The following is a 16,141-nucleotide window of genomic DNA, read 5'->3' on the forward strand; positions in this document are numbered from 1 at the left end:
AAAAGAGGAAAATATACAGAATGACCAAGTTGGTGTAACCACTGTCAAAGTAAAATTTGAAACAGTACACTCCTTTATAGTTGAAGTCGCACAGAATGTTTTTCTGTTTGCAGATTCGCTGATGCTTTTTAATGGGAGATTTTAAAATCTCATAACTTTGTACAGTGCAAATGAAAAGTGAACTATATTAAGAAATTTCTTTAAAATGTGCCAGTTATCAACAAAATTAGTCCAAGTTGTTTCATGTGGACAGACAGACAGACATGGCTATTACAATACGTTTTTCAAAACTGTATGTAAGCACACATAATAAAGGAAAAAAAAGAATAACATCTGTAGATCATGTTCCTTTCGTAGTAGTAGTTGTAGCAGTAGTAGTATTACACGTTAGTCTTATTTTTTTCTGAGATGCTACAGAATGCATTGCAGGATTTTATAAGGACACCACAAGACCAACAGTGAAATGGCCAGTTATAGTTAAATCTCATACTACATACTAGATATGGGTGAAAAAGGAGTGTTAGTGTTGGAATGGGAGAAAAAGTGAAAACGCCATTCATATACTGCTGTCAAAAATTGAAGTCAGTTTGTTGAATTTCTTACTGCCTGAGTACCATACTGTATTAATCCATAGAATACATGTTACCAGTTTGCAGGTTTATTAAGGTAATATGGCTAATTTTTTATTTTTTTCTAGAAAAAAAAATGTAAATGATTTAGTTATCTAATTTTATTGTGTGATTCAGTACTCCTGATTGTCCAAACTTTCTATATTTGAAACGTAAAAGACTCTATAATGCCTTAGCGTAAAGGCCTTTGACTTCATTGCTAACCAGGACTTGCTGTAAGGAAATGGAGAACACTGCAGCAATAAAACTCCAAATAGTACTACAGTATAAGGAAAGAGTGCACATTCACAGACCATATTTGCTAAATATTAAGCAGTTGAAACTCATTTTAAACTTGAATATAGACTTACTTATGTGTATTTTATTTATACAAGATGTGATGTTAACTGACACATATTAACATACAAGTCAATATGTGCAGTCGTTATACATACATAGTTATGTTTTGTTCCTTCATATTGTGACTTAGCCACCTCAAGTTGGAGCCATGCCAATGATGACACAACCCACTATGATGTACACCCAGCCTGTCATGAGGCCACCCAATCCTTTTGGACCCGTGCCTGGTGCACAGGTATGTGATGTTCCATTGGAGTATTTTTTACTGACGGTTTACTATATTTACAGTACATTTACTTTATTTTGTAAATTGTAATGTGCAGTTTTTCTGTGTTACCATAAATAGTGTAATCATTATTTAGGAGATACCTTATTTTTTGCTTAAGACTGCAGGTCATAATTGGAAATTAAAAGATCTGTGCATAATGCAAATATTTTCAAAGATGTAAGGTATTTGTTTTATTGAAAAATTTGATTGCATATTCTTAAACTCTAATGGACTTTATCTTTCATATACTTTTACATTAAATATACCCATACTGCTCATATCATTAAAATCTCCAGTACACAAATAAAAACTATATCTTGTAAAATTTTATTGACTCAAATTTATTTTCTAGAGTTTCTGTGGACTGGCTACAGGACAACACCATTTCTCAAATTAAATCTAAATTTGATCCATATGTACTACATGCCCTTCTACTTTAGTAGCTTGATCTTTAATCTTAGCAAATATTTTACAGTATGGAAACTAGATAATTTATAAAATCTTCAACACAGTTACTATTGCACTGTAAATAAAGTATTTTGTGTCCGCTTGCCAACATAATATAATGTTTTTTTTTTATCCAGTTGCACTGGTTTTCCTTCTAAGTCACAAATATTTGCATTACGTTAATTGGCAACTCTAAATTGGTTTTGTTGAGTAGATGCTTCCCTTGCACCAGATGATTCCAGGAAGCGCTTTGGGCACTTTATAATCCTAAAATAGAAAGTGGATTGAGTGGACTTAAGGGAATGTAAGAAGAATGAAAGTTAGCTCACTTAGTGCCTAACCTTTACTAATCTGGAAGTGTGTAGATGAAATACTGATTTAGAATTGGGGTCTAATGCTATGGGTTTTTTTGTTGTTGTATGTAGTTATATTGTGTGTAGTCAAGAAGTAATTCAGCATATTTTTTTCATAAAACTGGCAGTTCAGTGGGTAGATCTAATTTAGCTCTCCCCTCAATTTGTTACTCATAGACTATATTACATATTGCACAAATGCTTAAGGAATTTCTGCAAAAAGTCAGTCTAAGCTGAAATGTGGTGATGAAGTTGGTCACTGAAGAAAGGTCTACAATCTTGAAACCATTCCCTCTTTAACAACAAAATTGCAAAATTGATCTACAAGTATTAAAGCACATAATCAAGAACTTGCTTATGAATCAGACAACACAAAATATTAGTAAAATCCATACATCAAATCTTGTAAGCCTATATAATTGGACACAAGGTGTGCTAAACTTATACACACCTTTACTTGCTCATATGAGTTCAGTTTAGACAGTTAAGTGATGGCACATGGGGGATGTTACCTCCAGTGTGGACTGAACTGGAGTTTGTGCCCTTAAAGGTAGTAAAGCTACCGGCTGTATTAACTTGCCACCCATTTTCCAACCCGCTGAATCCGAACACAGGGTCACGGGGGTCTGCTGGAGCCAATCCCAGCCAACACAGGGCACAAGGCAGGAAGCAATCCTGGGCAGGGTGCCAACCCACCGCAGGACACACACAAACACACACCAAGCACACACTAGGGCCAATTTAGAATCGCCAATCCACCTAACCTGCATGTCTTTGGACTGTGGGAGGAAACCGGAGCGCCCGAACTTGCCACCCAAATTAGTTAAAATAATAACGTATTAAAACAGGCAACTACAGTATACTTGCGTACAATGCACGCCCAATCCTATTCCATTCTGGTATCAGAACCATGTAGTTTCCTAACTGACATTGTCCTCATACTTCCTCTTGCCCTAAAATGCCTATTTTCAGCAGAGCCCAAAGTGTTCTGTGAGAGAGGTTACACTTGTCATAAGTAACATCACCCACTACATACCATATTAAGTGAATGGGATATGTCAGGCATGCTACAAAGTATTTTAAATAAAATGAACTAATGTTAAAAAGAAGTGCTAAAAATTACAAGTCTGTCTTTGCAATATATAGTGCTGTCAGACTTCAGAAATACCATTACAGATGAAAATATTCTTAGGAGCATGATATTACCTGCATCCAAAATGCTCAAGCCAGATCACTGTGGACTGTGCATAATTTCTGAAGAAATCATTGCAATAAATAATTTCAAGTCACCAATGTACAGTAATCATTTGGAAACAGATTTTTGGCAATCATAGTGTGGCCCCAAAACATTAAGTCAACAGTATTTCTGGTCTTATTTTAAAACAGATTTTAGTTTCTGAAATTATTGTGGATATATGGCCAATGTTAAACATCTGAAACTCTGCTTATATAATAAAAATGGTATTTTGTATTCAAGAACTTTGTCATGTCAGAAACATTGTTTTTAAAAAAAAAAAAAATGCACGACCCAAACCAATGACATGATGGTAACTTAAGTGGGCTGCTACTGCCCAACACCATTAATGTTAAGCTTGTAAGGTCTTTGATAGAAGAACAATGTAAAGTTGTGCTCTTCCAACCAGAAGAAGCAGAAAGTGGCATGGGCTGGTGATGAAGGCAGTTGCCACCTGAAGAGCACTTTTACTCCACAGAGTCAATGGCAAGTAGCACCCCAACTATGCAAAGATATAGGTGGATATCATAGTGCCCTAGCCATCGTTCTGTTTGGTGACTAACATTGCCACTTTGTAGCATTGGGGCACATTGTTTTTTTTTTTGTTTTTTTTTCTTTTTTACTTTTTTGGACTCTGGTGGGATTAAGGGTATCTTCAGTGTTACTTATCGACTAACATATTTTTATGTATAGTATTGTTCAATATATATATATATATATTTATATTTAATGTGAAACTGTAAATATGTTGATTGTTGTCCATGTCTTGATGGTTAACTGCCTGCTTTGCATGCTAAATGTAACAATCGTAACAGTGTGGAATCTACAGGCCTCTTCATGCCAACAACCTGCCTTTTTCTAGTGATCTTTATTAAACAGTTTGATTGTCTGAGTTCATCATCTTGGCTAGTTACTTTCCCTGAAAAGTTCTACTTTTTATTCTTGGCTGTTTTCCTTTCCTTTATTGTTTCTCACTCTCTCTGAACTAGCTCTCTGCAGCTTCTAGTCCTTCCAGTCAGAGTCCTCTCCGAGCTCCAGGAAAGGATCCCTTTGCAGAGCTTTCTCTCAAGGATTTCTTATAGAACATCTTTAGGTACAATGTGTTCTGTGTATGTGTTTGATGTTGTGTGGTGAAGATGTTTATGGTCAAATGAATAAAAACAGACAAACTAGAGCTTGCTTGCTTTTTTTTTTGTTAATTTGATGCAGCAGTTCCCAGGTGCTGCTGACACTGCCTCACATTTGCTTGGTGTTTCTTTTCTGTGTAAAGAAATAGCAGTTTAATGAGTCATATCGCACATAGAAGTAGATTAATTTACTTTCTTGGTGTATAGGTGCAGAATGTATTTGAGTAATTCATTCAAACATAAATTCTAACATGGGTTTAATGACATATTAAAGCTTTTCCTATTTCTAAAGTGCAGAAAAATAGATGTTAATTCTGTGTGTACCTCATGCACACATTTAGTAATCAAAGCACTTTTTTGGTCATGAAGTTTAACCCCCCCCTCCCCCCCTTTTTTTATTTCGCCTTATACAATTTCTTGTATTAGGAATTTGTTACTTTTTGCATACCCCTTGGGGTTAGAGCGCAGGGTCAGCCATTGTACAGCGCTCCTGGAGTAATTACAGGTTAAGGGTCTTGCTCAAAGGCCCAGCAGAGTAGGATCTCTTTTGGCAGTGATGGGGATTCAAACCGGCAACCTTCTGGATACCAGCACAGATCCTTAGCCTCAGATCCTTAGCCTCAGAGACACCACTCTGCCCCTTTTACACATTTTATTACTGGAATACTGTAATCGGTGACAAAACTTGTGAAAAATGTGTGTGAGTCAGGACATAATGCTATTAAGAAATTTCTTAAGGCTTCTAAAACCAGGAATTATATTCACACATTTACAGTATAACTTTTCACAAGCTAAATAGTACAAGTTGAATGCATGAATTTCTTATGCGTTCCTTGTTTGTCTGGGACTTCCTTGAATGACTTTGTCTTTTTCTGTTACAACATATAATTTGGATTTTTTTTTTATCTTATTAGTCCTACATCTAATCATGAATTTATTAAACCAGCTAAATACAAATTTAGGGTAACTGACTGTCAGAGTGTATCCTGTCAACATGTCATGCCAGTCTTACGTAAGGTACTCACACATTCACACTCATATTGTGCACTTTAGAGTCACTAATTAAGTAACAGGCACGTCTTTGAGATGTGGAAGGAAACTTGGAGCTAAACCCTTGTACCATGTGGGGAGAAAAACCAAATCCATGGAGTCAATACTCGGGCCGAGATTTGAAACCAGGACTCAGGAGCTGTGAGGTGGCAGAGCTAAACTGCTAGGCTACAGTAACATCTTAAATATTTGCCACTTTTGCTATGACTTAACTAATTTAAGCTTTGGTGTGAGAAGTTAATTGTACTTGAGCTACTGTAAATGCAACTGAAACCAACAAAGACATCTTTATAGAAGGGTATGTATTAACTATTCTAGAGTAGCCCATGCTATAAAACAAAAAAAAATATTAGGGAAATGTTGAAAAAGGTTATTCATCATTGCATCCCATCTACCCTGAAACACTTTTGGAAAGAGTTATGAGCACACAGGTACAACAGGCTGAAATATCAATTATGTCGGTGAATGATAATGGAATCATTGATGGGACTTTTGTTGGCACCATATTTTTACAGAGATTGCAATGGCAGAAAAAAAACCTATTGAAATAGGTTAATATAAGGATATTAAATTTTGGGGTGATTATTTACATCTTCTGAAAGTACATAGAGATGTCAAAATATTGTTGGTCAGCTATCACTGTCCATCAGGCTTCTTATGGTATACTTATTTTAAATAATTGCATATAATTTAAGTCATGTAATGTATTTAATAGTAACACTTTCTCAGTGTTACAGATATGATAAACATAGCTGGTTTCTTGTTCTGTTCATCTTCCTATTTGTCCTCTTCTCTAATGTTTAATTGCAGACAGAATGGAACAGGAGAAATTCAGCCCTACCATGTAAATGATAATGAAATGGCGGAGAGCATGTAGAACTTTCCTGAATTTGATAAACGCCGCTCTATTTTTGATTAACATAGCGAGATTGTTTTGCATTGTTCTAATTTGGCTAATACTCCATGATGATAGTCAAATACAATTTGAGAAAGTCACAGAAACAAAGCTAAACAGGATTTTAAAAGTTTTAAATAATCCTCTTAAAGAGTAACAAAAAAAACAACTACTGGCTACACATTAATTCAGGTGATTTATTTTTTATAGAGTGAGTTGGTGATGAAAAATGTGTCTCCATAGAGCTTGCATCTGCTTAATTCAGCATATATTTGCATTATGTGTGTCATTTTAAACAAATGTCAATTGCTGCATCATGACTTTAAAGGTAAAAAAGGAGCCAACACCTGCCTTCCTTTTATAGGCTGCAAATGCAATACCAACAACATTTATTTCTGTAGCACATTTTCAAACAGTTGATGTAGCTCAAATGCTTTACAAGATGACAAAGAAAGAAAAACAAATTAAAATTACGTAAAAATAAAGAATAAGTAACATGCAAAAATAATGCACACTTACATTTGATGGATATATAATTAATAGAGAAGTAGAGTATATATAGAATCCTTTTTTAGATCTCTAAAGTAGAGTTCGATAAGGTGAACTGATTTAAGGAGGTGCAGTATCTAAATAAAATACTGTTTCATTTACAGCATCAAGGTGCATCAGAATAATCTATGTGTGGTTTTTAAACCATTATATTCTGATATTATACATCTGTACAGTCCTGTGGTCATTGTGAACATCACTGCTACACAAAGACAGGAATAAAACTGCACCTCCTAAAATTAGTTAATTTTCATCCTAAAAGTAAAGTGTATAGAAGTACTTTTTTGAGTATTGTTAACAATAACTCTGTTCTGGCACCACTTACCTTTTAGACATTTATAAATGTAGGGTCTTATTAAGTAGCTTGTCATACTTTTGGTCTTGATGGTAACATTAAAATGACTATATGTGTAAGTTATGGTCTTATGGGCACACATGTGAATTTCCCATTGGGATTAATAAAGTATCTATCTATCTATCTATCTATCACATGTTTTGCGGGGATCTATATTGTAAAGCAAAAGCGTGTGTGTGTTTTTTTTAATTGAATTCTTTTTTTAGACATAATTATCCAGATGAATGAATTTCAAGTATTGTTTGAATGTTGGTGAGCTCCTGCTCTATTTCTTTCAATTGTATATTTTTCCAGTGAATTATGATTTAATGAAAACTATTCATCAATTGATTTTGTAACTTGCTTGTTCAGTTTAGGGTCATGGGGAGCTATGATCTTTCCAGGAAACGTTCAACAGAAGATCCATCCTTCTAGACCGTAAACCAGTCCATAACTTAAGTAACCCATACTTTTAAAAGAAGGTGTTAATAAAGGTATTGACACTTGCAGTAAAACAGGACACACACGTAAGAATTAGTTTCTAGCACCTAGAACTTATGGATATAGACCTTTTAGTAACCTGAGTAAAGAAATGTTCAAATAAACAAGGATTACAAAGATTAAATTTAATGAGTAAAGAATATCAACAAGGAGTTATTTGACTATTCAGGTGGCCCTGTGCTGTTACCTTTGTGTTTTTGGTGTGAACAGTATGCCTGTAATGCAGTATCCTGGGACTGAATTTGCCATGCTGGCATAATGGCTAATAAGGACCCTGGCTTTGATTTTGATTTAGAGTTTACATGCTCTCCCATATTTGTACAGGGTTTTTCTACAGATACTCTGGGTTTTCTCCCATATCCCAAAGGCAAGATTGATCAGTGAGTCTAAACTGTCCTTGTGTGTGTGTCTGTGTATAAATGTGTTTGTTCCCAAATGGACAGGCACCTTGTCTAGTGGCCGATTCCTGTTTTGTACCCATTGTTGGCACTGTGGGCTCTGTTATTCTGTTATTATTCTATGCCACAGAAACCCCCCATTTTTTTAATCCCACATATGTCCCCATGCCACCTTTTAATTAATTGATTAATTAATTATTTTGATTTTGTTTTTCTTTTTGCAGCTAGAGCATGCAAATTTTTCCTGTGGGATTCTTAAAGATCTGTCTATCTATCTGAGCCTACACCATATTCACTTCACTTGATTTTTGTATAGCACTCTTCTCTAAATTATATAGCTCTTTTCACAGTTGCTTCTACATGTATTAGTAACATCTCTATCTGTTGTTAGTTAATCCTTATCTATCAATTAATATCTGTCTCTTTCTTTTTTATATTTCTACATAATCTTTTAAATAAAATGCTTAAACCATCTCTAGTATGGTGGCTTGATTAGTATTTTCTCCCTAATTTTGCTCTGCCTTTATCTTTTTAGATGCAGTTTATGTAGTCTGAAGAAATCAATCCATTCTGAAAGAGTGATACTGCACAACAGTGAAGTCACCTTTGCCGTTTGTACTCTTCAGTGACAATTCCAGTTTTAAGTATGGACACACTAAGGATAACAGGAGTGATAACGTGGGGTGAGGGTGGGGGTGGGTAGGCGGGAATAGTGGCCTGGATATAAACCTTGTCATTTTTTTTATTGTGTCTAAAACAGTAGCTATAAGCTACTGTTACTGCCCGTACCTGGCGACACTTGTACTCTGCAACTTCTGTAAAGATAGAAATGAGTGCCGAAAAAAGGACTTAGGTATTTGCTGTCATTTATAAGAAATGTCTTGGGTGTAACGTTAAGCTGTTCTTTTCTTTGCAAGGGGAATCATTTTAACACTTGATCTACCCATAAAAATGCAGAACTTAAACTGTCACAAATGAGATGCTCATTACATTTACCATTATGATTTCTTTTTTATTTGATTTAAACAAAAAAAAACTTTTTTTACTGTATTAAGTTTGCATTAGACATTCCTTGTGTATTATTGTTTGTATTTATTTATGATTATCAGATACAATGTTTAAAAAAAAAAAAAAAAAAAAATCATCTTCAGAAAACGTCCTCATGAGTGATTCCGGATTATGCTTGTAAGTGACTGATTGAATCTTTGGGAGCGATTGATTCTTAAAAGGACTGAACACCTCTAAACGAACTGTTTGAGCACTAAATATCTTCGAAAGCAGTTTGAATGACGTCTATTACAACTCTTTGTAGCTCAGAATCTCACAGCCCTGCCTATGTAATGGGATATAAGGAAAACTATATGATTTATTAATCCACATAGTCAATTCTGTGCCTAGGATTTTGCAAGGGAACATCTAACTGACTAGCAAAGCACTACATTTGTAATTCAGCAGTATTGCATTGGGAAGGATCTGTATTGCTTTATGCTTGGCATGTCATTATTTTACATTGACGATTTTACGGCTGCCTTTCCAAACTGAATGTAAGAGTTGCCTTCATGTTACAACTATCCTTCAGTTTACTTGCACTTCAGCAGTCAGAACATTATGAAATATTAGACATTGACATATTTTCTATAGTTGGCATCTTTAAATAATGAAATTAAAATCATAAGGGAAAATACATTTTCTTTGTAAATTTTTTTAGTAACAGGGTACAGGTAAATAGAAGGCTCAGCACTGTTGATCGGTGCTTTGTGTATATATATCAAAACCTTGTCGATCTGAGGGACGTGAAGGATAGTCTGAAAAATGAAGGCAGTTCTCTTCATTAATTTACCATATTTGCTGCATTGTCCTTGCAGATTCTATTTTTGTTTATTAAAAACAAAACTGTATGTAAGCGGAAATGGGTTGATTTTCAAATAAAGTGCTGCTTCCACAAAAAAAAAAATTTTTTTTTTTTTTTTTTTTTTGCCATATTTAATTTAACATTAGGGCAGCACTGTAGTGCAGTGGTTAGTCTCATAGATCTAGCATCCTGGATTTAAACCCCATTTGTTTGATGATTTTCATATGTTATCTGTTTGGCCGTTCTAAGTTAGCCCTGTGTGACTGTAAATGAATGCCAATGTGCCCACTGAGGATTGTGTCCTGTCCTGCTGTGCATCTGATGCTCCTGCGACAGGCTCCTACTGCCGTTTAATCCTGAACTGTATTAAACATGTTTGAAAATGTTACGTTATGTAATTGCATCAGCTGTAGTGTAAATAGAACTTTATTTGTCCCCAGAGGGAAATATGGCTTTTTACAAAAGCTCTTTAAATAAAGGGGTAGATGGATAGACAGACATACAGACTATATGGTGTAAACACACACCAGCATTACTAAAAAGAAAGAAAACTTCTGACTTGGTTGCCCCAGTGAGGCATTATGCAGGCGTATTGCTGTTAATATAAAGGAGCCCCAGTTGCGTTTCTTGTGTTAGTGTGTCAGCTAGATGATGTACAGCATGGTTCATAATGGCACTCGGTTTTGTTTTAACTCTCTCCTTTGCTATGACCTCCAAAGGGGGTCCGGAGTGGGTCCCATAACTGAGCTTGCTCTTTGTTTTAGCTTGTTCATTCAGTGGGCCTCTCTTGAAGTGATGGTACCAGCCCAGCACACCACAGCATGGAAAATCACACTGGCCATCACAGAGTTATAAAAGATTTGAAGGATGTCACTTAGCCCATTAAAGAAATGCAGTCTCCTAATGAAAAAGAGCATGCTGTGACCTTTCTTCTATAGTTCCTCTATGTTGTGAGACAAGTCCAGCCTATCATTGATGTGGACATTTGTCGTCCACCCCCCAATCCCCACAAGTGCTTATAACAATGCATCACCCAACACCCACTCCTTGAATAGTGACCAGACATAGAAATGCTTTGATATGATGAAAGTCAATAACCATTTCCTTGGTTTAGATTGCAGAAAATTCTTTCTGCACCAAGAAACAAAGTTCTCCACCTTACTCCTATACTCTGTCTCATCCCTTTTATCAATAAACCCCGTAAGTGCAGAATCAACTGAGAATTTCTGCAACTGACATGATCTGGTGTTTTATTTATAGTGTGAGGTGTACAGAGTGAGGAGTAAAGGAGACATAATTGTTCCTTGTGGTGCTCAGTGCTGCTCACATCCGTATCAGAAACATAATCCTTAAGTCTTACAAACTGCGATCTCCCCAACAGATAGTCCATTATCCAGGACACTATAAGCTCATCCACATGCATCTCTCTGAGTTTACCCTTTACAGAGATGGCTGGGTGGTATTGAAGGTGCTGGAGAAATCAAAAAAACAATCCTCCTCAGTGCTGCCAGCTTTGTCCAGGTGAGAATAAGCCTTGTGGAGCAGACAGATAATTGCATCCTCCATTCCATTCTTTGTCCAAAATGCAAACTGCAGTGGGTCCAGGTGGTCTACCACAAGAGGGGTAAGACATTGTAGAAAATTTTTTACCTTTGCTTCTGCTGATCTATTAAGAATTAAAGGCAAGATCTGTGAATTGGTTTCAGACAACCATGAGCAACACAAAGATTGCGCCTGTAAGATGTATAATGCTAAACTTGTTGGTAAATACAAAATTTAACATTCACTTGTTTAAGGTGTAATACCAGACAATGTTTCAAACCTTAAGCCTTAAATCAATACATCTGTGAAAGTAGTGTCTCTCCAAATTTTGAAAACTGTTTCCTGTGTTTCGCTTCACATGTATTTATATTTGAGAGTTTTGTCTTCTGTAGATAGTACTGTACAACATAGTTTGGTCTTGATCTGCAGCTAGTGTGGTACTAAGAGGAGAAACAATCCTAAGGTCTAAGTGCTGTTGTAGTGAACAGTGGGCGAAATACTATGTTTAACTAATTCGTTGCTAGTCTTGTGTTTTTGTGTTTCTCCTCGGTTTGTTCAGTTGACCGTCTGATTGCCCGTTAATGGTGGCACACTAGCAATTAGCATCTTGTCCTCTCTCATTTAAAGACTTGTAGTTGCACATTCCTCTCGATATAAAGGGGCAGAGCACAGGGAAAAAGTGCAATCTCTTGTAAAGTTGAAAATAATTGCAATCATTAAGCTACATAAGATCGCAATGAGTGTTGCTGCTGTTATTAAAAGAAGGTTATTCATGTCAAGCGACTGAAAAGGCCATGAAATCTATGGAAAGTAGAAAGAAAGTAATGACTACAAAAGGTCAAAGTTAGCTGAATCGTATGTGAAGCATAATTGTGTCTCTGCAACTTATGGGTGGATGATGTTCTACCACCAGGGTGACCTGGGTTGTGTGCCTGGCATATGTGAGCAAAAAAGTAACACAGGTGTTGTACTAAATTCACTTCCCCATCTTGCATACATGCATGTCACCTAAGCCATAACTTACGAGGTGTGATCAAAAAATACGGTGAATGCTACTGTCGAGCACCATCCAATTGAAAGGCAGGGATCTTCAGTACAGGAAGCGACACGTCAAACCTTAGCAGTCAGTCACTTGTGAGCTATGGTTGAGAGAAGGTGTGTTTTATAGTGTGCCATAAATCATGGATCGCGAACAACAAATTAACATGAAATTTTGTTTCAAACTGGAAAAAACTGCTAAAGAAACACAAATGTTAAATTTTAGTTGATGGTGATGCTGCAATGACCATGAAAACGGTTTACGAGTGTTTTAAGCGATTTCATAATGGTTGTGAATCGGTTGAAGACAAGGAGAGATTGGGACATTTTCAACATTGATTCGATCATACAGGTGATTGACTATTGGGGAAATTTCTAAGGATCTGAACATCTCTTATGGTTCCATTCAGAACATTTTAACAACAGATTTGGACATGAGGAGAGCAAGTGTGAAATTTGTTCCACATACAGTCATATGAAAAAGTTTGGGAACCCCTCTTAATTCTTTGGATTTTTCTTTATCATTGGCTGAGCTTTCAGAGTAGCAACTTCCTTTTAATAGATGACATGCCTTATTGAAACAGTAGTATTTCAACAGTGACATTAAATTTATTGGATTACCAGAAAATATGCAATATGCATCATAACAGAATTAGACAGGGGCATAAATTTGGGCACCCCAACAGAGATATTATATCAGTACTAAGTTGAGCCTCCTTTTGCAAATATAACAGCCTCTAGACGCCTCCTATAGCCTTTGATGAGTGTCTGGATTCTGGATGGAGGTATTTTTGACCATTCTTCCATTCAAAATCTCTCAGTTAAATTTGATGGCTGCCGAGCATGGACAGCCTGCTTCAAATCATCCCATAGATTTTTGATGATATTCAAGTCAGGGGACTGTGATGGCCATTCCAGAACATTGTACTTCTCCTTCTGCATGAATGCCTTTGTAGATTTCGAACTGTGTTTTGGGTCATTGTCTTGTTGGAACATCCATCCCCTGCGTAACTTCAACTTTGTGACTGATGCTTGAACTTTATCCTGAAGAATTTGTTGATATTGGGTTGAATTCATCCAACCCTCGACTTTAACAAGGGCCCCAGTCCCTAAACTAGCCACACAGCCCCACAGCATGATGGAACCTCCACCAAATTTGATAGTAGGTAGCAGGTGTTTTTCTTGGAATGCAGTGTTCTACTTCCGCCATGTAAAGTGCTTTTTGTTATGACCAAATAACTCAATTTTTGTCTCATAAGTCCAAAGCACTTTGTTCCAAAATTAATCCGGCTTGTCTAAATGAGCATTTGCATACAACAAGCGACTCTGTTTGTGGCGTGAGTGCAGAAAGGGCTTCTTTCTCATCACCCTGCCATACAAATGTTCTTTGTGCAAATTGCGCTGAATTGTAGAACGATGTACAGACACACCATCTGCAGCAAGATGTTCTTGCAGGTCTTTGGAGGTGATCTGTGGGTTGTCTGTAACCATTCTCACAATCCTGCGCATATGCCACTCCTGTATTTTTCTTGGCCTGCCAGACCTGCTGGGTTTAACAGCAACTGTGCCTGTGGCCTTCCATTTCCTGATTACATTCCTTACAGTTGAAACTGACAGTTTAAACCTCTGAGATAGCTTTTTGTAGCCTTCCCCTAAACCATGATACTCAACAATCTTTGTTTTCAGATCCTTTGAGAGTTGCTTTGAGGATCCCATGCTGTCACTCTTCACAGGAGAGTCAAAGGGAAGCACAACTTGTAATTGGCCACCTTAAATACCTTTATATCTCATGATTGGACACACCTGTCTATGAAGTTCAAGGCTTAAGGAGCTAATCCAACCAATTGGGTGTTGCAATTAATCAGTATTGAGCAGTTACATGCATTCAAATCAGCAAAATTACAAGGGGACCCAAATATTTGCACAGCCAGTTTTTCACATTTGATTTAATTTCAAACAACTAAATACTGTTTCACTAAAAATCTTTGTTCGGAAAACACCCCAGTACTCAGATGTTCCTAGGAAATGAAAGACATACCACTGTTATCTTTTTTGTTGAAAGTACAGTAAATTATTATGCAGGCTAAGAGGGGTTTCCAAACTTTTTCATATGATTGTATTTTGTAGGTCAAATAAAAACAGCATTTGTCAATTTCATTGGAGTTGCATGATTGTGCTGCTTCAGATTCCAGCTTTTTAACAGATATCATCACAGGAGATGAAACTTGGGTCTGTGGTTATGATCCTGAGACTAAGGTTCAGAGTTCTCAATGCAAAAAAGCACATCAATCAAGATCCAAACTCAAGGTGTTAATGATTGTGTTTTTTGACATCGTTGGAATTGTGCGAGTGGAATTTGCACCCAGGAACACTATGGTGAACTCTGAATATTATAAGAGCTTATTAGAGTGTTTAAGAAATAATGAACCTAGAAAATGAGCTGAGGAATGGGCAAACGGTTTCATCCTCCATCATGACAACGCTCTGTGTCATACATTGCTTCAGGTATGGCAATTTCTGTCAAATAAAAACATTGCAGTGTGTCCTCATCCATCTAATTTGCTGGATCTGGCACCATGTGACTTCTGGCAGTTTCCCAAAGTCAAAATGACCATGAAAGGTAAACGTTTTGAATCGAGTCAGGACATCAAGGCAACCACAACAGTGCAACTGAAGGCACTCATAAATGATGACTTCAGAACTGCTTCAGAAAGTGGCAAGAATGATGGGATAAGTCTGTTTGAAGTGAGCGGGGAGTACTTTGAGGAGGATTCATGGCAATGTGCCTTTTACTGTAATACATTTTTTTTTATTCATTCAAACATTCACTGTATTTTTTGATCACACCTCATATTATTTCTTAAGGTAGATATGCAAGTGCTATCGATTATTTCTGAAATACAATTATGAGAGCCTATAGTAATCATAAGATCATATTTATATTTTGCATGTTACTGCATTTAGCATAAGTCAATATTCTTTAATGTTGGTCTCTCCCCTTGCCAAAGTAATCTGCACCACACCCAACCAACTAACCTGTAGATTAAGCCCTCGAAATTTCACACCTACCTAAATGTAGCTGCTACAGTCATTAAATTTTTAACATCTCACCCCCTCTCTCGATAGCATCTGCCCTTTTCTGTTTCTACAGTACTTCTGCGCAGTATATGTACACAGTTACTCATACGTAATATTGCCACTCCTTGTAGTAATGTACGTGTGACCGCTGGCATTTTTGGGAAAGTCATGATTTTTTTTTTATTATACAGGAAATAAGGTCTATGTTATGTAATTTTGTAAATTAGCAAAATCTTGAAAAGGGGATTGTGTTTATTAATTATATGAGATCTTGTGACAGTTCTGTAGTGAGCCAGCCTGTAACGTGTATGCCAAAATGCTGGGTAAATGTGTGTTTGGTAATCTCTGGTTAACAAATGAAAAACACAGGCTATGGCTCAATAAAGATGAAGACACGGGACATGCAAAATGTAAATTATGTGGGAAAATATTTGAGGTGAAATATATGGGTGTAGCCGCGCTAGCAAGTCACACGAATGGTTAAAAACATCGACAATGAGAGGGTAA

At 36.5% G+C, this 16,141-nt stretch overlaps 1 protein-coding gene across 1 annotated transcript in view; it reads left to right on the forward strand.

The window, feature by feature from the left end:
* Window positions 1–10,078, forward strand: part of picalma (phosphatidylinositol binding clathrin assembly protein a) — a 215,161-nt gene extending 205,083 nt beyond the window's left edge. The window contains 3 exon segments of the mRNA XM_051926984.1: window positions 1,099–1,203; window positions 4,260–4,363; window positions 8,660–10,078. Coding sequence (XP_051782944.1) covers window positions 1,099–1,203; window positions 4,260–4,352 — 198 coding nt within the window. The 3' untranslated portion in view covers window positions 4,353–4,363; window positions 8,660–10,078.
* Window positions 10,079–16,141: the final 6,063 nt, after the last annotated feature.

The sequence above is a fragment of the Erpetoichthys calabaricus genome, chromosome 4 (assembly GCF_900747795.2).
Source record: "Erpetoichthys calabaricus chromosome 4, fErpCal1.3, whole genome shotgun sequence".
Lineage (NCBI taxonomy): Eukaryota > Metazoa > Chordata > Cladistia > Polypteriformes > Polypteridae > Erpetoichthys > Erpetoichthys calabaricus.